The sequence below is a fragment of the Neophocaena asiaeorientalis genome, unplaced genomic scaffold, assembly GCF_003031525.2.
Source record: "Neophocaena asiaeorientalis asiaeorientalis breed wild unplaced genomic scaffold, Neophocaena_asiaeorientalis_V1.1 scaffold828, whole genome shotgun sequence".
Lineage (NCBI taxonomy): Eukaryota > Metazoa > Chordata > Mammalia > Artiodactyla > Phocoenidae > Neophocaena > Neophocaena asiaeorientalis.
In genome coordinates, this window is record NW_020175443.1 from 2,342,869 (window position 1) to 2,366,681 (window position 23,813).

Below are 23,813 nucleotides of genomic sequence, written 5' to 3' on the forward strand. Positions count from 1 at the left end.
GCCTGCAGCTCTGGCTCTGGGTCTGCACAGGCTCTGCGGGCGTAGGCGGGGCGTCCCGAGGAGGCGCGGGGGCCCTGGCCAGGGTCCGGACCCCGGAACCCCGGACTCAAGCGGGAAGGGGCTCCGGAGCTGCGGGTGAGTGGAGCTGCCCGCCCGGGGCCCGGGTTTGGGGAGCAGGAGGAAGGGGGCCGGGGCCCAGGTTCGAAACCTGGCCCCACCCCCAACCCCCTGTGTGACCTTAGGCAAGTCTCTCTCCGTCTCTGAGCTTCCGTGGCTTCAGCTATGAAATGGGGGTGGGGGGTACGGGGAGGAACCACTGAGAGTTTGTGCAGATGGAGGTTTGGGGAATGAGCCTTCCTCTGTTTACACTCTTCTTGCCCAGGACATCGATGGCGAAACGTGAGCAGTGGGAATGCCTCTCTGTCTCAGAGACCTTGGGCAAGTCCCTTGCGCTGGCTCTCACTTTCCTCATCTACAGATTGTGTGCCTAATCTCTTTTAAGATCTCTTTAATATTTGGGTGTTATTGGTTTATATAGAGGCAAGGTAATGAATGCCTCATTCACTCCAAGTTTTCCCTTTAGGGTGTGATAAAATATCTTCTTGGAGGTTGGACTAGACCCTGGCCCGAATTCCCTTTCGTTTCCAGAGTCACTGGTTCTGTTTGTTCAACGTCCCTCCTGGTAATTGGAGGAGTGATTTCATCCGAGGGTTGGTGCCACCTCTCAGCTGAGCAAGGGCAGTATTTTCACTGCCCTGAAATCAAAGAGCAGTTGCAAAGAAAAGTCTGACATTCCAGCCTTTTTGTTTGTGTTTCACTGGCAGGGAGGCAAGATGATTTCTCTTCCCCAAGCTTGGAACAGCTGAAGGAAACAACAGTACAAGATGAGAACAACAAAGGTCTACAAACTTGTCATCCACAAGAAGGGCTTTGGGGGCAGTGGTCAGTATTGATTGGTCTTACGGGGGGTTGCGTAAGTTGGCCGAGGTTCTGATGTGTCCGGTGCCTTGAAATTTTCAAACTGACTCGTGACAATTGAGGCTAAGCAGGTAGCTTAACTGAGTGAAGCAGCAAGTGATACTGTAGTGGGGAGAGTAGCAGGCCCCTTCTAGAAGCATTTGCATCCTGCATTTTAACAAACTTTGTGAATATTGCCAGCTTACTACTCTTCACTTGTTTTTGTTTTTAAAATTTTTTTTATTAATGTATAGTTAATTTACAGTGTTGTGTTTCAGATGTATAGCAAAGTGATTCAGATATATAGATATATATACCTATATATAGGTTTTTTTTTAGATATTCTTTTCCATTACAGGTTATTACAAGATATTGAATATAGTTCTCTGTGCTAGGTCCTTGTTGATTTGTTTGTATCTTTTTATTACTTATTTACTGTGTATGTTCTGCAAAATTCCAGTATGCACTGGTTTGGCAGATAAGAGAAACTTATGTTTAATGAAAGAAGTAGTGGATGTGCATAAGACAGGTATGATCAAAGCATGAACCTTTGCCTGGCTGTGAAGCACGGTGAGATGGGGCAGGACACAGCATCTTGTCCTGTGTTAAACATGAATCCAGTATCAGCTCTGCCTCTAACTTTCCCTGTGACCTCAGGCAAGCCCCTAGTTTATCTTAACTACAAATTCCAGCTCTTTAGAATAATTTCTCCATTTCTCTTAGAACCTTGAGTCTATAAGCCTGTAGAATAGGAAAGCACCTACTCATATGATTTTTTTTCTTTCGTAAAGGAATAAATTTCCCTCTGTCCTAACAACCTTATTTACTTCAGAAATTAGAATTAACAACACAGTGAGTGTCTTTAAAATTGTATTTTATTATGTATTTGCTCCTGTGTTATATATGTATAAGACACCCAAAGGCCAGGATTGCCAAAAAGGGAAAATAATAGTTTCTATATCATAAGGTCTTACGGGAATAAAGTAAAATGATGTATGTATAGTATTTAGTAGAGTACCAGGCTCCTTCGACCTGCTTAATAAATGTAGCCATTGTAATTACCAGGACAAGGATATACTAAGCATTGCTATATTTAAAACACTATTTCTGCTAAAACCACAGTCTGTTGTTAACACTGTACTTTGTATGCAGCTGAAGCTGCCTAAACGTTTGTGGAGCAGAATTGAACGCACAACAGAAATAACTTTTGACAGAGGAGGGAAAGATACAAGGCTACAGTATATACAGTGTATATACAATGTATAGGAGTCTTCTTTTTCACGTGTACAAGACAAAGGTAGCTCTGTGCTGTACCCAGTCTGCTGCAGGACTATAAAGAAAAATAAATAAAATACATCCAGCAATATTACTCAGTCATAAAAAAGAATGACATACTGCCATTTGTAGCAACATGGATGGAAGTAGAGAATATTATGCTTAGTGAAATAAGTTAGACAAAGACAAATACTATATTATATCATTTATGTATAGAATCTAAAAAATAATACAAATGAATGTACATGTAAAACAGGAACAGAGGGCTTCCCTGGTGGCGCAGTGGTTAAGAATCCACCTGCCAATGCAGGGAACAGGGCTTTGAACCCTGGTCCGGGAAGATCCCACATGCTGTGGTGCAACTAAGCCCATGTGCTACAACTACTGAGCCTGTGCTCTAGACCCCAAGAGCCACAACTACTGAGCCCGCGTGCCACAACTACTGAAGCCTGCACACCTAGAGCCTGTGCTCTGCAACAAGAGAAGCCAACGCGATGAGAAGCCCATGCCTGCAAGGAAGAGTAGCCCCCGCTCGCCACAACTAGAGAAAGCTTGCACGCAGCAACAAAGACCCAATGCAGCCATAAATAAATAAATAAATGAATGAATAAATAAATTTGTTAAAAAAACAGAAACAGACTCACAGACATAGAAAACAAACCTGTGGTTACTGAAGGGGGGAGGGACAATTAGACGTATGGGATTAACAGATACAAACTACTATATATAGATAAGCAACAAGGATATACTACATAGCACAGGGAATACACTTGTTATCTTGTAATAACCTATAATGGAATATATTATGCAAAAATACTGAATCACTATGCTGAACAACTGAAAAGTAACACAATATTGTAAATCAACTGTATTTCTATGAGTAAAGTAAAAATCAAATTTAAAAAATACATCCAACAAGTATTTATTAAGTACATACCTGTACCAAACATAAAGATTTTGAATATGACAAGGTCACTTCTCCCTACAGAGCTTTCAGCTTGATGAGACAGACATGCAAAAAGGAAATGATAAAATGGAGCAGGAAGGAATATGTGTTCAGGGATCTTAATTCAGACTGTGGAAGTTAGGGGAAGACTTCATAGAGGATTTGGTATACATCTATCGATGGAAACAATATACAAAAAAAAAAAAAAAAAAAGCAACTGTGGGATTAACCCAGTACTTCGCTTTCCTAGGCTGAATTTTTGTTGGGTCTGATTATATTTGAAATATGGACATACTTATTTGTCATGGTTTTAGCATAACTGAAGGCCATGTCTTTCCCTAAAAGCTAAAACAGAAAAAAAAAAAAAATCACCCTATCTTTATGATCCTGAGTTTGTTATATTTGAAAGAATTCTCCCCCACCCCCAGTGGGGGGCAGGGGTAGATAAACATATGAAATCACATTCTCCTTATATTTTAAGGGTCTCATTGGACTCTAATGTGAACTGATATATGAAGTTTTCCCCTGATCACGTGCTGCCCTCCAAAGTCCAGGGTGTTTTATCTGGCTTGATTTTCATGTGTAAGAGGTGGTTTGTTTAGGAACCCTGGACTAGTAACCAGTCCTGGTGTACTGTTACTAGCTATCTACCCTTTGGCAAGTTGCTTTATCTCCTAGGTCATTTCCCTGCTTCTGTTAGATCCAAAGATTTATTGTGAGGGTCACATTCAGACAGTATTTTTAGAAGTTCTGCGAACACTGTAAATAGAAAGGATTTTGCTGTATGTGGGACCCCGGCTGTTTTGTTCCTGGCATATGCCAGATACATGCTATTTGAGGGAGTCAAGGATTGCCGCAGAGACCTAATTCCCAGAGAAGAGTTACCCTCTCCTTGGGAGCAGTAGGCTAGTAGGAAAAGCTCTGGAGACAAAGGTCCCTGAACACCGTCCCCCTCAACTACTCACTAGCTCTGGATTCCTGTGCAAATCCTTCAGTTGAGCTAAATCTCAATTTTAAATGGAACTTCATCTTGCGAGATGGGGTCATAATACCAAATGATGGGGTTGTAAGGACCCCGCGTGAAAACATACACAGCAACCTGCTGCCCAAGTGAGTTCTTTGCTGCCTGAGATGGCTGAATTGTCTTTCAGATGATGAGCTAGTCGTGAACCCCAAAGTGTTTCCTTACATCAAGCTTGGAGACATTGTGGAGATTGCTCACCCCAACGATGAGTACAGGTGAGCTTCCGACAGGAGCAGGGAACTAACTGGGCAGCCCTCTCTTTCCAGGTGATATTTTGTCTAAGGGGATTGAAGGGGAAGATGGCTCTTTGCCTTTGGATAAAAATGCTCCTGCCCTCCAGGATTTGATAAACCAATCATCTTTTAAAAAGTGGTCCATTCTTTTTGTTTTTAAAGCTGAGATGACAACTCTGAACAATTCTGTAGCATTTATCCATTTCCTTTAATACAAGTGCAGGGTTTGTTTTCTAAGGGAACTTTCTCCCATTGTTGCGCTGCCAGTTAGAATATGTCCAGAGTGATCTGTTTGTGTTTTGTGGGTGGTGAAGAAAGCTGGTTAGTTACTGCTGACAACATCCCTTCTCTCTGTTGCTTTTCTTTTTTTCCCCAGCCCTCTGCTTTTGCAGGTCAAGTCACTTAAGGAGGATTTGCAGAAAGGTAAAAATTCCATCTCGCTTCTCTAAGATTTTTACACTTTACTGTTTGAGAAACTGTAAGAAACCCCTCTTCACAATCTCTGAGAATGAGGGCACAGTACTTCTCTCCTTATCAAATTGTGTTCCTGCTAAAAAAAAAAAAATTGTCAGATATCAAAATTGCCAAGGAATCTCATTTGTTAGCATCTTGAGGGCACTGAAAAAACTATATTTAGAGTCAAGAGGACGGTTAATCTGAATAGGTGAAGCTTTACACTTAAAGATTGTTGGCAAAGCATGCTTTTCTCAATATTATATTTTCTTCACAAAATATTTAAGTACCTACTTTGGGTTGGGGCAGGGGAGGAACATATATTGTTGATTACCTGCCACTTGTGCAAGGCACTGTACTGGGAGCTGTTTGTCATTTTTTTAAAAAAAATTATTTTTTTTGCTGTATTGGGTCCTTGTTTCTGTGCGAGGGCTTTCTCTAGTTGTGGCAAGCGGGGGCCACTCCTCATCGCGGTGCGCGGGCCTCTCTCACTATCGCGGCCTCTCTTGTTGCGGAGCACAGGCTCCAGACGCGCAGGCTCAGTAGTTGTGGCTCACGGGCCTAGTTGCTCCGTGGCATGTGGGATCCTCCCAGACCAGGGCTCGAACCCGTGTCCCCTGCATTAGCAGGCAGATTCTCAACCACTGCGCCACAAGGGAAACCCTGTTTGTCATTTATCTTTCTTGATTTTCCCACCAACTCTTGAGAGAGTGAGGAAGCTTTGTCTTACCGGTATGAGTGGGCTTGCCTGGAGTCAGTAAGTGAAGGAGCCAGAGCAGTGATTCTACTTATTCATTCTGGATCCAAATCCTTTCTTTTTTCCTCTAATGACTATACCGTACTGATCAAGGAACTAAAATGTTTATTGATAGCTATTAAGTATTTCCTTAACTGGGACTTAAAAGAAAAGGAAAAACTTTTAATTTGCTCTAAAGGATTTTGGTGTCAACCACTTCTTTTGTATTTTTTAACTTGTTGGGAAAACAGTCAGTAAAATCTAGATCCTGAGTGTCCTTCTTACTCTTACCTTATCTCCTGCCACCTGTTAAGTTTCTTACTTACCAGACTTAAGGGCTCATCGAAAAGTTTATTTCTTCCTTAACTACCCCTGCTACTTTCATTCCAAAAGAATGATTTCCTCTTCTGAATTTTCACAACCCTTCGAACTTTCTTATGTTGCTTCTTAATTTCTTTCCTTTCTCTCTCTCTGTCTGTCTCTATCTCTGTCTCTCTGTATTATTTGTTTGTCTCTCTCATTTTTTAATTGCTTGGGTTCAGGTCTTATTTCACCTGAAAAGCAGAGAACTCTCTAAGTTTTAAGCTGTTGAAGGCTGACAACATGTCTTGCCCTTGGCAAAGGATGTTGTTTGTTGAATGTCTGAGTAGTTATGGATTCGAATATATTTACCTGATCCAGATTCCTTCTCCATTTCAGAAACTATCAGTGTGGACCAGACGGTGACTCAAGTGTTTCGGCTAAGACCTTATCAAGATGTGTATGTGAATGTCGTAGACCCTAAGGTGTGTCTTTGTTCTGGATTTGAATATCTTTTGAGGAATGATTAACACCCTTCCTCAAGATTAGGTCTCTAAGGAAATAATGAGTTACTTAAGTATAGTGTTAGGCTATTAAATATGTGGTCATACGTAGGTCATTTAGATTATAGGTAGAATGTAGGTTGCATTTAAAATCCTCACCCCTTTTTAAAAATCTTGTCCTAAAACGATTCTGTATGTATATGTGTGTTTGTGAAGCTAAATGTAAAATTTTCTATAAAAATACTAACATTTCTTTATGTGTTCTTTTTTTTCTTTGAGAAATGATGCTATAAAATTAAGGGATAAAAATCGTTGTCCAATTGTTGACATTATCTAGGGAAATAAAGCCCACAGTTCATGTCATGTTTGTGTGCCAGAATCAAGACTAAAACACAGAATCACTACTCTGGTGCCCTTTGCACTTAACCACACGATACAGCAGCTATAGTATCTGTTGGAGACTTACCTGTCCTCCAAAGCCTTCTTGGGCAGGGTAAAATTCTGTTTGTCAGGGTTCTACTACTGAATGGTCTTCCAGTAGTTGTTCTTTTGTCAAAAGGTTTCTCCATGGTGAGTGAGTGTTATCTTAGACTATAAAGTATGGCAGAGTAAAGCAGAGACATATATTTGATTATCCCTTTTAGGATGTGACCCTTGACCTAGTGGAATTAACCTTTAAGGATCAATATATTGGCCGTGGGGATATGTGGCGACTGAAGAAAAGTTTGGTAAGATATTATTTTTTAAGAAGTCTGTTACTTTTTCCATTATGTTAATAATCCGTGTCACCAGGGAGATGTAGATCTAGTATGGAGGAGAGTATAAAATCCTTTCTGATTCCAGCATCACAGACAATTACTGTAAACATGTTGTATGTCTCCTCCCATTCTCTTTTCATGGTTTTTATAAGCTTTGTTTTGCTTGTTTGTTATCAGAGAGTTTAACTCTGCATTTTTGGTTTGAATGGGGAGAGTGTAATATTATTTTACATTTGAACTTTAGTTTTCAGGTTTTCACTTGATCTCTTTTGCTCCTCACATCTCCTCTTGTGGACAGGCATTTATTATCCTGAATTTATAGATGTGAAAACTGAGATTGAGGAGTTAAGATGAGAAAGCTAGTAAGCAATTGACTCTGGGCTGGAACCCAGATCTTTTTAAATTTTTTTTTAACATTTTAAAAAATTAATTAATTAATTTTGTTTATTTATCTTTGGCTGCGTTGGGTCTTTGTTGCTGCGCGCGGGCTTTCTCTAGTTGCGGCAAGCAGGGGCTACTCTTCATTGCGGTGCATGGGCTTCTCATTGCGGTGGCTTCTTTTGTTGTGGAGCATGGGCTCGAAGCGTGTGGGCTTCAGTAGTTGTGGCACACAGGCTCAGTAGTTGTGGCTTGCGGGCTCTAGAGCGCAGGCTCAGTAGTTGTGGTGCACAGGCTTTTCCCGTACCAGGGCTCGAACCCGTGTCCCCTGCGTTGGCAGGCGGACTCTTAACCACTGCGCCACCAGGGAAGTCCCTGGAACCCAGATCTTGTTCCTTCCAGGTTAGACTGCTTTTCTGCTTTACCCTCCTTCCATTTTCCTTGTGGCCTCTCCCGTTGCGGAGCACAGGCTTCGGACGCGCAGGCTCAGCGGCCATGGCTCACGGGCCTAGCCGCTCTGCGCATGTGGGATCTTCCTGGACCGGGGCACGAACCCGTGTCCCCTGCATCGGCAGGCGGACTCTCAACCACTGCGCCACCAGGGAAGCCCCTGTTTATTTATTTTTAATGGACATTTTCCGCTGAACATGATCAGTTCATCAGAATTGTGAGCTGCTGCTGAAAATTCTCCTTTTGGACTTTTTGGCTATTATGAAACAACAAATCATAGGTAGAATGTCCATACAGTGTATATTTTCAGAAAGAGATATCTTTGCTCATGTTTTATTTGGTGGGAGAAGGTTCCATTTTCTAAAATGAGAAATAAATGTTCCATATGTAAATGTACATATGTATGCAAGTGTGTGTGAACATAAGTATATTACTGAAGCTGGCCACTTATTATCCACTTGGTCTTTACTATTGTCTATACTTGCCAAACCCGTAAGAACCTACTGTTATACCTGCCCCAACACGTTTTCCTATGGGATAAATCTATTACTCCCATGTTAATTGAACTTTGGGTTAATAGAAGAGATTCGAAAGCCAGGAGATGTTCTTTGTGACCTTTCATGGCCTTGATGTATTGTTGAATCTCTCTCTTTCTCTTTTCCCTTAGGTCAGCACATGTGCCTATATCACTCAGAAGGTGGAATTTGCTGGCATCAGGTAGATACTATGTCACTCTTGATTGATTAGCTTGTAACTGGGAATAGCATGTAGTGCAGTAACTGCTACATACAACCTTTGAGGCATGTGGACATCCTTATAATAAAATACACAATAGCTTAAAACGTTAGATTGTGGTAGCTAAAACAATCCAAAAGACCCCGAAATGCACTATAGTAGTTTTAAGATGGGTGGATGTTGCTGAAGCCGCCTGGTATTCTGAATGAAGGAGGGATAGACTCATAATTTTAGAACTGGAAAAAGCCTTAGATGAACATATTTCATCAAACTTTCTTGTTTTACAGTTTAAGAAACAGGTTTGGAGACATAAAATGACTAGCACAATAGTTCCTGAGTTGCTGCCTTTTTAGAGATATCACACTGCTCTTGATTTATTAAAATGATTTCTGTATTTCAGTTTGTGAAAAAGAGAGAAAAGGGGACTTTTTGAAACCCCCTCTAAATTCAAAAATCAAAATATCCACATAGTGAAGGCTTAACAGCACCAAAAAAGTGTGTTAGAAATATGTCCTTTTTCCTAGAGGAAACTGTGTCTTTCTTGAAACTTACTGTATATACTCAAGCATATTTACATCTGGTTGACTCACTTTTAATGTGAGATTGACCACTGGATTCTGGTGATGCAGCCTGGTCCCCTGTTATGAAATTCCTCATCAGATTTTCACAGAATGGTTTCATCTGTTGATGATTATTGCAAGATGGTGATTTTCTAATTCAGCCATTCCTCCTACCTTTATTGTCCAGAATCCTTTTGTAAAGACCTTTCACCAGCAATGAGGGCTATTTGGTTAGTCTGAACTACTGATCCTGAAAGAAAGAAAGGATAAAAGATTCATTTTTTTCTTTCCAAAAAGGGATGTTTTAGAAGTTGTTATAAGGTCAAAAATTCTTTGAAAAAATTTTAGCAACTAAAGCACAGTTCAAGAAGTGATGAAGTCTCAAGCAGAACAAGAAATGCAACCTATTTATGCCATCAAATACAAGCTGGTCTCTCCCAGGTGGTGGGCCAGGAGTCAGGAAACCTGTATTCCATTCCTGCAGCACCAGTGGTTAGCAGGGTGAAGCTGGGCAGCTCAGGGAGCCTCTGCATCTGTTCCTCTGCAAAATGAAGTGGTAGGTTTAGGATCTTTTTCTGTAAAGGACCAGATAGTAAATATTTTAGACTTTGGGCCACGTGAGTCTCAGGTCTCTGTTGCAATTTTTTTTTTTTTTTTTAACGTTTAAAAATGTAAAATCTACTCTTAGCTGTGGGCCATACGAAAACAGGAGATAGGCTGGATTTGGCCTGCAGGCTACAGTTTGATGAGTCCTGGTTTAGAAACCCTCTCAGAATCCCTTTCATAATTAAATTCCTTGTTTCTCCATGTAAGTGCCTTCATACACCCTGACATAATGTCAGTTTTAGACTTTTCAAGATCTGTCCTAATATTTTGCTCATTCATGGTTAAATGTAAACCACAAAATCTTCTGTCATTTTTCCAAAAAATTTATAGTCTTTCTACATTGAATCAGAAGTCACTTTCTTTTCCCAAAAAAAAAAAAAAAAAAGTGTTCTGGGTCTCATATGAGAAAATAAAATCAAATCATAATAAATTATTAGAGAATTTCTCTGTAATTTAGCCTTTTAATCTGGTAATTTAGTCAATAGTTAAGGACATAGTTTTATTACCTTGAGACCCTACCTTTGAAATGTTATTTTTCCTTAAAGGTAAACATTTTGTTTTTCTCTCAGTAAATTCACAATGTATTCTTTAAAAAAAACTTCAAAATCAGTATTTTAAAACATTGAAGAAAAATTTTAAAGAAAAATATTGCACTAAAATCTATCTCCTAACAGCACTCTGCTTTTTTAAAATATTGAACTTAGATGAAATAAGTCAGACAGAGAAAGACAAATACTGTGTGATATCACTTATATGTGGAATCTAAAAAATACAACAAACTAGTGAATATAACAAAAAGGAAGCAGACTCACAGGTATAGAGAACAAACTAGTGGTTACCAGTGAGGAGAGGGAAGTGGGGAAGGGCATTATAGGCTGGGGGGGAGTGGGAGGTACAAACTATTAGGTATAAAATAAGCTACAAGGATATATCATACCACGGGGGAAATATAGCCAATATTTTATAATAACTATAAATGGAGTATAACCTTTAAAAATTGTGACTCAGTATACTATATACCTGTAACATATAGTATTGTACAGCAACTATACTTCAGTAAAAAAATAAATATCTTTTAAAAATTGAACTTAGAAACCTAGTCTATTTGATCTTATTGTGACGAGATACCATTTTCCCAGATATAATTTTGGGGATTACTGACTAGCTGCCTACTTTTTTTAACTTAAAAAAATTTTTTTTTGTTGTTTTTTTCTAACTCACACTCCAGAGGGAGCAACACTGAATAATTTCTGGCCCTGACTTCCCAGCTGTCCTGGGGCAGACAGATCTGTTTGAGAGTCATACTTAAAGCCCATTGGAACGTCCAGTTTGGGTGTTTTCCTGCTAGATCTGCCCCACTGCAGAGGATCTTCTGGGATCTTCTCTGACTTGAGCTCTGATTCTATGGTGGCAAGTCTCAACACACCTGTCCTGATTATAGAATTAATACTGTCAAGTACCACTTGTTCAGCACATGCTATGTATCAGGCCTATGCTAAGTATTTTTACATACAGTCCTTGCTCATTGTAGACAATATGAAAAACAGAATAAAGAAGCAGGGGGAAAAGACATAATATTACATTACTGAATATTGACATAAAAATTTTTCAGCACAATGGCCTTCATTGAATAGGGACCCTGTCTCTTTGTGTCCCCTGACTTCTTTCTTATCTTCTAATTTGATACTGCAATGGATCTTGTTTTTGTTGAAACTCATTGACTCAAAGCTGGGGTTAGCAAATTTGTTCATCAGTGCCTCTTAACTGTTTTTGTGACGTGCCCTTTTGAGGTTTGCTAGAAGGTACAATTCTGTGCTCAGGAAAGTTTGCATCATTTCAGAAGGTTCGTGGGTTCCCTGAAGCCCTTCCTTAGACCCACATGTTGTCTGCAGACCCCCAAATTAAGAGCTCCTGTTGTATAGATTCAGCGTACTCTGAGAATTCTTTATGTTGTGTAATCTGTTCATGGCCCTCTGGAAATCTGTAACTGGCCAGGTCATTTGGGTGTAAATGATAGAGTAGAGAGGGACACCCCAAAGGCACCCCTGTTTTTTCTCGGTTTATGTAGGACTCGTAATAACGCGTGTGCCTCTCCTTTCAGGGCGCAGGCTGGGGAGCTGTGGGTCAAGAATGAGAAGGTCATGTGTGGTTATATAAGCGAAGATACCAGGGTAAGGGTGATAAAGTGCTTTTTTCGGTTTGTTTCCCCATGGTATTATGTCTATAAGTTGTGAAATCAAAAAACAAAACAGAAACCAGCAAAAACTTGATCTCATGATCAAGCTGGTGACCAGCTACTATCTGCTCAGCTGGATAATATTGTAATATACTTGGGGACTCCTGAAATTCTAGTGTTTTACAGTTGGATCTCTCCAGTTTGGGGTTGATCTTCATTTTCTTCTGTTTAATATCAGATGTAGAGATGGAACATCTAGCTCGCAGGTTTCTGTGCTCACTAATACATAGCGAAAGTTAAATTCAGTAAAAGATTGTGTTGGTAAACACGAAGAAAGACCTTTGCCAAGGAATCTCCTCCTGTGACTCTGTTCCAGTTGGAAAAATCCAAACTGAACAGCTGTGAACGTTACCCACGCTGGTGAAAGCACCTGTCTGCTCTTCCGTGTTCCTATCCCCCAGCCTCCCTTGAGAGCAGTGGTTCTCAACCCAGGGGTGATCCTGCCTCCCCAGGGGTCTTTTGACAAAGTCTGGAGACATCTTTGGTCGTCACAACTGGGGTTATGTGGAGGACGCTGCTGAACGCACCACAGTGTAAAGGACAGCCCTCCAGAACAAAGGGTCACCTGGGCCCCAAGGGCAGTAACATTGTGGGGAACCGTCCTGTGCGTTGTGGGGTGTTCAGCATCCCTGGCTTCTACTCACTAAGTGCTAGTAGCACCCATCCCCACCCCCTGCAAGTCATAACCACCAGAAATGTCGCCAGACATTACCAGATGTTCCCTGGGCAAGCAAAATAGTTGAGAACTTGGGGCCATTTTTAGAGGTAACCACTATCTGAATTTTATTTTTGTAATTCCCTTGTTTACATAGTGATAATACATATGTATTTTACCCTACACAGTATATTATTTGTTTTGCTCACGTTTAAGTTTTATTAAAGTGGATTAAAATGTATTCTCTTCCCCCCGCCCCACCACCCCGCACTTTAGCTATCTCGTTTGTACTCACTATATTTTTCATCATTGATTAGGAGTATATTTGTTGGGTCATAGGTTCTACTCTGTAAGGTAATGCCAAATTATTTTTCAAACTCTTTGGACCACTTTAAACTCCTCGTAGCCATATATAAAATCTTGTTTTTCACTTTTTCCAACACCAGGTCTTAGATTTTGAAAGTTTTTGCCACTCTACTGGGCATACATTGGTATTTTACAGTGATCTTTCCCCCAGTTTTCTGGGAAATGACTCTTAAGTATGGCTTATAAAGACCATGATAATTTGGCACATGCTTACCCACTGAGCGGCTTGTGGGATCTTAGTCCCCTGACCAGGGATTGAACCCCGGGGCCATGGCAGTGAGAGCGCCAAGTAATAGCCACTGGACCGCCAGGGAATTCCCCATTGAAGGATTTTTAAGTGGGGGAGTGATACCTGAATTACGCCTTTAAGAGATCACTTATTAATTCAGTTGGATTTTGTTGAACAAAACTCCCAAAATGGGCTTCCCTGGTGGCGCAGTGGTTAAAGAATCCTCCTGCCAATGCAGGGGACACGGGTTTGAGCCCTGGTCCGGGAAGATCCCACATGCTGCGAAGCAACTAAGCCCGTGCGCCACAAGTACTGAGCCTGCGCTCTGGAGCCCGCATGCCACAACTACTAAGCCCACGCTCTGCAACAAGAAAAGCCACCGCAATGAGAAGCCCGAGCACTGCAACAAAGAGTAGCCCTCACTCGCCACAACTAGAGGAAGCCCGCATGCAGCAACGAAGACCCAATGCAGCCAAAAATAAATAAATTTATTTAAAAAAATAATACTGTATATAAAAAAAATAAACTCCCAGAGTTACAGTGGCAAATTGATACTTAAAGGTCAGCTTTATTCTCTCATATAAAAGAAGTCCATGGGTAGGCAAATTATGGCTAGTGTGACAGCGTCACAGTTACTGGTGGTCTAAGGCCCCTTCTGCCTTCCTTTTCTGCCTATCTCAGGATTGGGCTTCCGTGGTCTGGCTGGAGCTGCTGTGACCACATCCATATGCCAGGCAGAGGAGGGAAGAAGGGAAGAAAGACAACAACGGGGCATGCTCCAGCCGAGTCAGCTTCCTTTCAGGACACACTTCCATTTATACCTTACTGACCAGGGTTGAGTCATGTGGAACTGCTCAGCATGCCTGGAGGTCTGGTCTCTTGGCGGGTCCCTTGCCTCCCAGAATAGAATCAGCTTCCTCTGACTTAGAAAGGAAGGATGTTGGGTAGGCGTCCACAGTACCCGCTGCAGCCCCTCTGGCTCTGGAGCAGAGAGTTGATTGTCGGGGCAAGAGTGGAAGCAGAGAGATGAGTTAGGAAGTTAGAAGGTGGTGGCGTGGGCTAGGCTGGGCATTGGAGCAGGGGAGAGATGGGCAGATTGGCGAAACATTCTGGGGTCGAGTCCACAGAACTTGCTAATGTGTTGGGTGTGAAGAGTGAAGAAAGGGATAATTGAGCAGCTGGTGGAGAGATGGCGGTGCCATTTATCATATGGAGAAGGCCAGGGAGGAGTCGTTCAGGGGAACTTCAGTTTGTGAGATGTCTGGACAGCCGAGTGGAAAAATCAGGGGAGGCAGTTGAGTCTGGAGCTAATCTGTCACTTCTCCCATGTAGCCCCCCATCCCATCCAGCCACGGGAACCGCTCACCATCCCTCCAACATGGCAGCGTGCTCTCTTGCCTCCGTGTCTTTTTGCGTGCTGCTCTCTCCCGCCTGCGGTGCTTGCTCCTCGCCTTCCCCCTTTCCCAAGCCTCTCATCCATCCCTCAGCACTAGTCTCAGGCTTCCCTGCTCCTGGAAAGCCTCCCTGGATGCACCAGGCTGGAAGTGCCCCCGTGGCACCTGGGACATATATCTATATCAGCACTTGTCACACTCCGGTGAATGTGTTTCTCACCTGCCTTGCCACCAGACTGCAAGCGCTTTGAGGGCAAGGACTGTGTCTTTTACCTTTGTATCCCAAAGTTGTCTGGCATACCTCCTGGCACTTAATGTCCCAAGGCTCTTTTACTTGAGATAATCTTTATAATCAGTTCAATTACCTGGCACACAAAAGATTCGAAGGAGCAAATGTAAAAGGAAAGGGAGTATTGATGCCTGCAACTTACACATTTTATACATTTTGCTTTCCCACCAAAGCTCTTTAAAGTCTGCTGGAGGAGGGAAGGGCTGGGTAAAGAAAGGGCTTTGTGGTAAAGCACACAGGCCAGGGAAACCACTAGGGCTTTTCCTGGAGGCATTCTGGGTGTGGAGAGGGGTACGATGTGGATTAGTTATTAGATCAACAACTCATCAACTGGTGCATCTTAGCCCAAGTTCTCCTTCTGTAATGAGGTCTCATCGACTTTCCCAGTAGATTCACTGCCCCTTCTCCAACGTTTCTTGTGGGAAGCTTCAAGGAATATTTGTATATAGTTGCAATGTTTTGCATGTCTTTATCCTCTGCCATGAGCTCCTAGAGGGTAGAGACAGAATCTTCCCCTCATGGCCTGTGATGCCAGGGATGGAGCTTGCTTTTAGAAGTTCCATGTCTCACAATTAACAGAAATCTTCCAGCATTGCTTTTTTTTTTTGTAAAAAACATATACAATTTAGCTTTTTTTTTTTCCCTGGGCTGCGCTACGCAGCTTACAGCATCTTAGTTCCCTGACCAGGGATTGAACCCGGGCCCCAGCAGTGAAAGCACCTTGTCCTAACCACTGGACTGCCAGGGAAGTCCTAAAATTTAGCATCTTAACCATTTTTAAATATACAGTTCAGCAGTTTTAAGTATATTTACATCATTGTGAAACAGATCTGCAGAACGTTTTCATTTTGCAGAACTGAGATTCTATCCATCATTGCTTTTTAATGCAATTATGTCTTTGTTTCTTTCAGGTGGTATTCCGTTCTACGTCAGCTATGGTTTACATATTTATTCAGATGAGCTGTGAAATGTGGGATTTTGATATTTATGGTACTGTTCCTAAGTGCGGGTCATAACTGCTAATGGGGAGAAGTTTCTGGTTTCCCCCAAGTTGGTATCATTTATAGCAATCTCTTAGCATTCTCTGAAGATATGTCCTGAGATCTTAACAAATCCTCAAATGCTAAAATAGATAAATATTTTATATATCTAGTGAATTGCATGAAATGTAGTAAAACATTAATGAAAAATCTGAATTCTCAGATCTTCAATTATTCTATAAGCATAGATCAAAAGTCATAGAGGGAGTGACTGTATGGCCAGGAACCAGCACCTTCTTTGATATCTTTCATCTTATGTCCTATCACTCACAGAAATCACCAAGTTTGTCTCATTTTATTAGAATTACTACACAATAAGTGGAGTACAATAAAGCTGCTATGAGGTGTGGACACTGTGCCCGACACACCAGCCTCATGGTGCATGCAGTTCTAATTTGTGTTTAGCAAAATTACAAATTAATTTTTGATGTAGGGCATCATGGATGCTCAAGAACAGCAGAAACTGCAAATGGTAATTTAGTGAAGGCCCAGGGGCTACCAGATCACCTTCAAACAAACTGGAAGCATCACTGTGAGAATAATTATATTTAAAAGTTAGACGGTTCTCTCATTTTGAAGATACACTGTCTCTTTCAATCATCAAAGCTTTTCAATCTTGTATTTTACCTTGAAGCTATGACCTCTTACTGAGTGAGGTAAATATTAAATTTGGCTCCATAGAAAGTCTAGGTTGAAAATGCTTTTAGGATGTAGCAGTACCTACCTTCTCTTTGACTAGTCCTATTCCTGTTAATTTACTGAGAGAAGAAAATGTAAGCAAGAAATAAAGATAATTCCCACCTTCTTTCTATTGTTTCTTTTCAGGGGATCTGTATTTTGAGAAAGCTGTGAATGGTTTCCTTGCTGATCTCTTTACCAAATGGAAGGTACGTTTCTTCTCATGCACTAAATCTCATTGCGTAAACATTATTCAATTCAGATTTTAAAAACTTACTCTTTCTATTAAGCTGAATTTAATTGAGGTACCTTAGCTAAAGTCTAAATTGATAAGACTCTAGATTTAAGTTACCTTCATCACCTCAACATGGTCAAGTATATTTATGAAGAACACACAGCTAACATCATACTCAGTGGTGAAAGACTGAAAATGTTCCACCTTAAGAATATCAGGAACAAGATAAGGATGTTTGCTTTCACCACTGGTATTCATTCTTTTACTGAAAATTCTAGCCAAAGCAAGTAGGAAAGAAAAAAGAAAGAAACAATGGAAGGAAGGGAGGGAGGGAGGGAGGAAGGAGGGAAAGAGGAAAGAAGGAAAGGAGGAAAGGAAGAAAGAAAAGAGAAAAGAAATAGCATCCATATTGATTGGAAGAGCAAAAGCAAAACTATCTTTCTTCACAGATGACATCCTGTATGTAGAAAACCCCCAAATATCCATAAAAAAATAAAAACAGAAACTATTAGAGCTAATAAATTCCGCAGAGTTGCAGGATACAAAATCAACACATAAGATCATTTGTGTTTCATCAGCAGTGAACAATCTGATCCGGAAATTAAAACAAGGAATAAAAAATTTTAAAGGGAATTAAATTAAAAAACAATTCCATTTACAAGAACATCAGAGAGAATAAAATACTTTGGAATAATTTACCCAAGGAAGGGCAAGGTTTATGCACTAAAATCTGTAAAACATTGCTGAAAGAAATGAATGAAGACCTAAATAAATGAAAAACAACTCGTGTTCATAGATTAGAAGACTTAATATTGTTAAAATATTCTAAAATTTATGTGGAATTGCAAGGGATCCTGAAGAGCCAAAACAATCTTGAAAAAGAAGAAGAAAGTTGGAGGACTCTCACTTTCTAATTTCAAAGCTTATTACAAAGCCAAAGTAGTCAAAACAGTGTGGTACTGGCATAAAGGTAGCTATGTAAATCAATGGAATAGAATTGAGAGTACAGAAATCAACCCATACATCTATGGTCAGTTGATTTTAGATGAGAATGTGCAGTCCACTCAATGAGGGAAATAATAGCTTCTTCCACAAATGGATTCAAGACAATTGAATATCCATATGCCAAAGAATGAATTTTGAGTCTTACCTCACATGATATACAAAAATTAACTCAAAGTGAATCAGAGACCTAAATATAAGAGCACATATCAGGTATTGTGGGAAGTGTTTTATCCTCCTTATCTCACTTCGTCCTCTTGTCACTCTTACACAGGTAGGGAAAGTACAGCTGAAAGAGGTTAGGTAACTTGCCTGTGATCGATAGCCCGAAAAAGCAGAGCGAGGATTCTAATCCAGTTCCATCCATTCATCCAGTGCTCACCTGAGTTCGTAACTCCTGGGCCGTCCTGTTTGTTTCTGTAATCCTGAGTCACGTCACCACTGTTGTATGTTACCTCCTCCATCGCACATGAGTTGAGAGGCTCTCATGCCCACACCAGCCCACTGTCAGGCACTTTTCCTGTGTAAAACTTACACCAAAATCAGATGAGTTTGGAGCTGTGTTTGGAGCACTAGGCGTCCAATAAATTAGTTGGTGGCTAGTGAAGGTCTGCTCTTGGTACTGTGGCGTGTATTTAGGAATTTCTGTCTACTTGAGAGATATCGGTGGAAGAATATAAGGTGACATGTTATGTTCATTATGTTGTCTTATACGGTGAATGCTGAATTGTGTGGTTAGTAAGTTCAGTTTGAGATAGGGTTGGTCAGTATGGGCTGTTGTCTTCAAAGACCCAGGAGGAACTGAAACTGAGCTTTCTGGCTCACTGGTGCAAGCCAAATTTCATGCCGTCTGTAAACACCCTACTTGTAGAATGTTGAACTCCAGACTGCATGGAAATGTGTATTCTCACTCGTCCCCATCGCAGTCCAAAGGTAATTACCTTGGTTTCAACCCGTGCATCTTGAGCAGCACCCAGTCCTCGTCCTATGGCCCTGGCAGTAGGTGGGAGTGTCTGGTGCTTACATCCACCACCATGGGTTCCATTCTTCCCTAAACCACAGTCCTGAAGAAATTAAAAAACACCATGAAGCAGGTACAAATACCATGATCCTCTGACAATGGGCTGATCTATTTTATGCCAAATCAAGAGCTGGGAGACAGCACTCCCCAACTTATTGGTGATTTGCAGGGTTTTTTTTGTTTGTTTGTTTTAATGGCCGTGCTGTGCGACATTCAGGATCTTAGTTCCCTGACCAGGGATGGAACCCACGCCCCCAGCAGTGGAAGCATGGAGTCTTAACCACTGGATCGCCAGGGAAGTCCCGTGATTTGCAGTTTTCAAAACACCTTCCACATTCCTAGGACTTTAGATAACTTGCCCAAGGTCATGTAGTGGTAGTTTCAGAGGCAGGAGTCAGTCCCAGCCTTCTGACTCTGGCAGAGCTGTGTCTACTGCATTACGCAGCCTTCAATTACATGATGCTACCCAATGCCTGAGCCCCCAAGCCTCCCAGAATTGAAGTAAATGGAATAAACTTGAGTCTTCTTTTTCTCTACTCATCCCTAGGAGAAGAACTGTAGTCATGAAGTGACAGTGGTCCTATTTTCTAGGACTTTCTATGATGCAAAATCTCTTGGTGCGTAAGTCTCCTACAGTAACTTTTTTGTTAAGCTTTCCACACGCCCATCCCAATTCATTCCTTATCATTTTCTTTCCTTTGGCACTGCTCCGTCTGTCCCATCTTTTCTGTTAGAGGGTAGGGTAGAGTGGAAAATGACACAGTCCATTAGCAGATTCAAGGAGTCTGTGGGCTGTGATTCATCTTAAAACCAACTTAACAGATACATAATTATCTTTGTGTGTGTGTGTGTGTGAGTGTGATGCAACTCTTCAACCCAGAAGGGGGAAGCGGAGAAACTGAATTTCTCTTTTTAATCTGACCTGTATATGTTGTTTTCTCTATTTCAGATGAATTTCCTGAAATAAACCGAGCCTCAATTAGGCAGGATCACAAGGGGCGATTCTATGAAGACTTCTATAAGTATTTTTGGGTTGCTTTTGCCTTTTGTTTTCCCTTGGTTGTTTCTTCCCTAACTTAGAAAAAAAAAATTAACCTTTTTACTTTGGAATAATTTTAGGTTTACAGAGAAGTAGCAAAGATAGTACAGAGAGTTCCCATATACCCTTCACCCAGTTTCCTCTGTGAATATTTCCTAACCAAGGTACATCTATCAAAACTATGAGATGAGGACTGGTACATTGCTATGAACTAAATATCAGACTTTTCTCAGATTCATCAGTTTTTCCGCTTATGTACCTTTTTTGTTCCAGGATCCAATGCAGGATACCACATTGCAATTAGACTTTCCAAACTTTTTATTGTGAAAAGTTTCAAACTCACAGAAAAGAATAATGAACCCATATACCCAATTCCTGGATTAAACAGTTATTATCATGCTATATTTGTTTCATTTTTTTAAAAAAATTATTTATTTTTGGCTACATTGGGTCTTCGTTGCTGTGCGCGGGCTCTCTCTAGTTGCAGAGAGCGGAGGCTACTCTTCGTTGCAGTGCACGGGCTTCTCATTGCGGTGGCTTCTCTTGTTGTGGAGCACAGGCTCTAGGAGCGGTGGCTTCAGTAGTTGCAGCATGCAGGCTCAGTAGTTGTGGCTCGCAGGCTCTAGAGCGCAGGCTCAGTAGTCGTGGCACACGGGCTTAGATGCTCTGTGGCATGTGGGATCTTCCCGGACCAGGGCTCGAGCCCGTGTCCCCTGCATTGGCAGGCAGATTCTTAACCACTGTGCCACCAGGGAAGCCCCGCTTCATTTGTTTTTTGGCTACATTTTACTTAAGAGCAAACTATAGATATTAAAACATTTTGTTCCTAAAGAATGAGGGCAACCATAGACTTTCAGTGATTATGGTGTGTCACTGTAGGTTTATTAATTTCAACAAATGTACCACTCTGGTGAGGAATGTTGATAATTGGGTGAGGGGGGCATGAAACATGTGTTAAGGGAGGGAGTATATGGGAAATCTCTGTACCTTCCTCTCAATTTTGCTGTGAAATTAAAACTGCTCTAAAAAAAGTCTGAATAAAAAAAAAGCAGGAAACACTCAGGGATGCATAACTGTGTATCTGTCTCTCACAGTGACATATAATTTTAAAAATTAGAAAAAAATTAAATATCAAACAATAAAGAATTAAATTATGGTAGAATTTCAGACTGACAAAATATTATACAGCCATCCCATTAAAAATGATGTAATCCTCTTTGATAATTGTTGGATATGAGTGGTAGGTACATGGAGGCTCACAGTGCTATTTTCTCTAACAAAGTATATTTGATTTTATTAAAAACAAAAACAAATTTAAAAAGAGGAACGTCCAATTTTAAAACAGGCTAAACTGAAAAGGGTCTGGAGAAACATATATCATAGTGTTAAAAGTACTTCCCTTTGGATTGCGAAGTCAGACCAGGGATAAGACCCAAAACAAACAAGATGAAAAAATGGGCTTCTTGGTGGTATATATTCACTGCGTTTGGACAAGTGAATAATGACAGGTCTCCATCGTTATAGTATCTTACAGAGTATTTCCACTGCCCTAAAAATCCTCTGTTCTCCACTTACTCATTCCTTCCTCCACCCCCAACCCCTGGAACTATTGATCTTTTTAGAGTCTCCATAATTTTGCCTTTTCCAGAGTGTCATATGGTTGGAATCATATAATATGTAATTTTTTCCTATTGGCTTCTTTCACTTAGTAGTATGCATTTAAGGTTCCTTCATGTCTTTTCATGGCTCGATAGCTCATTTCTCTTTAGAGTTCAATAATGGACCTTTGTCTGGCTGTACCATCCACCCCTTGAAGGAGTCTTGGTTGCTTCCAAATTTTGGCAGTTATAAATAAAGCTTCTGTAAACATCCATGTGCACATTTTTGTGTAGACATAAGTTTTCACCTCATTTGCATAAATAACAAGGAGCACAATTGCTGGATTATATGATAAGAATTCTGTAAGAAACCACCAAACTGTCTTCCAAAATGGCTGCACCAGTTTGCATTGCCACCAGCAATGGATGAAAGTTCCTGTTGCTCCACATCCTTGTCAGCATTTGGTGTTGTCAGTGTTCTGGATTTTGGCCTTTCTAATAGGTATATAGTATTGTCTTGTTGTTGTTTTAATTTGTATTTCCCTGATGGCGGATGAGGTGGAGCATCGTTTCATCTGCTTATTTGCCATCTGTCTATCTTCTTTGGAGAGGTGTCTGTTCAGGTCTGTTGCCCACTTTTTTTTTTTTTTTGCGGTGCGCGGGCCTCTCACTGTTGTGGCCTCTCCTGTTGCGGAGCATGGGCTCCGGACGCACAGGCTCAGTGGCCATGGCTCACAGGCCCAGCCGCTCCGGGGCACGAACCCGTGTCCCCTGCATCGGCAGGCGGACTCTCAACCACTGCGCCACCAGGGAAGCCCTGTTGCCCACTTTTTAATTGTATTGTTTTCTTATTGTAAAGTTTTAAGGGTCCATTGTATATTTTGGATGATAGTCATTTATTCAGATGTGTCTTTTGCAAGTCTTTTCTCCCAGTCTGCGGCTTGTCTTCTCATTCTCTTGACACTGTCTTTTGCAGAGCAGAAATTTCTTAATTTTAATGAAGTCCAGCTTATCAATTTTTCTTTCATGGATTGTGCCTTTGGTATTGAATCTAAAAAGTCATCACCATACCCAGGGTCATCTAGGTTTTCTCCTGTGTTATCTTCCAGAGTCTTATAGTTTTATGTTTTGTATTTAGGTCTGTGATCCATTTTGAGCTAATTTTTATGCGGGCTGTAAGGTCTGTGTCTAGATTTTTTTTTTTGTAGAGAGTATGTTAAATATCAGCTCAGTAGAGCTATTTATAAAGCACCTTTTTAGTGTTTGTGGTCCACTGTACTAGTGCTTCTAAAATCGCTGTGTACAAATGAATCACTGGGAATTTGTTAAAATGTAGGTTCTGATTCAGTAAGTTCTGGGATGGATCCTGAGAGTTTGATGATCCCAATGCTGTTGATTGGTAGACTGCAAGTAGATTTTTTTCTTTCTTTTTTTCTTTCTTCCTTCCTGCCTTCCTTGTTCCTTCCTTCCTTTCTTTTTTTTCTTTTTTTTTTTATTAATGTGGATGGCCAGTTGTTCCAGCACCAGTTGAAAAGACTATGTTTGCTCCATTGTATTGTCTTTCTCATTTGGCAAAGATCAGTTGACTATATTTGTGTGGGTCTATTTCTGGCTCCATTCTGTTCCATTGATCTATTTGTTCATTCACAATATCACATTGTCTTGATTACTGTAACTTCATATAAGTCTTGAAGTTGGATAGTGTCCGTCCTCCAACTTTGTTCTTCTTCAGTACTGTGTTGGCTATTCTGGATCCTGTGTGTTTCTTTAGGATAAATTCCTAACATTAAATGGAAATGTATCTTTCTCTTCTTAAATTTAAATTTTACTTATTTTTTGGAATACATTCACATGGTTCAAAATTTTAAAGGTTCAGAGGTATACAGTAAGCAGATTCCCACCCATCCTTTTCCACTGATCTAGTTCCCTGACCTAGATATGTTTATTGGCTGTCTGTGTAAAAACATATATATGGATGTTTTCATTTAAGGCTTTTCGTATATGCTACCTAATTGTAATTCAGTCTGTAAGAATGTTCATTTCCCTGCACAGCACTGGGCATTTATATAATCTCGAGGCAATTTTGAAATGTTTTTATATTTTTTGTTTTCAATTTT

General features: G+C 40.7%; 1 protein-coding gene across 4 annotated transcripts in view; it reads left to right on the top strand.

The window, feature by feature from the left end:
- Nucleotides 1-23,813, top strand: part of DEPDC5 (DEP domain containing 5, GATOR1 subcomplex subunit) — a 92,573-nt gene continuing 68,760 nt past the window's right edge. For all 4 annotated transcript variants that reach the window (XM_024768002.1, XM_024768003.1, XM_024768004.1 and 1 more), the window contains exons 1-12: nt 1-135; nt 825-942; nt 4,330-4,417; nt 4,812-4,858; nt 6,324-6,409; nt 7,072-7,155; nt 8,681-8,730; nt 12,016-12,085; nt 15,995-16,073; nt 16,949-17,010; nt 19,607-19,676; nt 20,009-20,081. In XM_024768002.1, the coding sequence (XP_024623770.1) occupies nt 885-942; nt 4,330-4,417; nt 4,812-4,858; nt 6,324-6,409; nt 7,072-7,155; nt 8,681-8,730; nt 12,016-12,085; nt 15,995-16,073; nt 16,949-17,010; nt 19,607-19,676; nt 20,009-20,081 (767 nt within the window). In that variant the 5' untranslated portion in view covers nt 1-135; nt 825-884. The remainder of the gene's footprint in view (nt 136-824; nt 943-4,329; nt 4,418-4,811; nt 4,859-6,323; nt 6,410-7,071; nt 7,156-8,680; nt 8,731-12,015; nt 12,086-15,994; nt 16,074-16,948; nt 17,011-19,606; nt 19,677-20,008; nt 20,082-23,813) is intronic.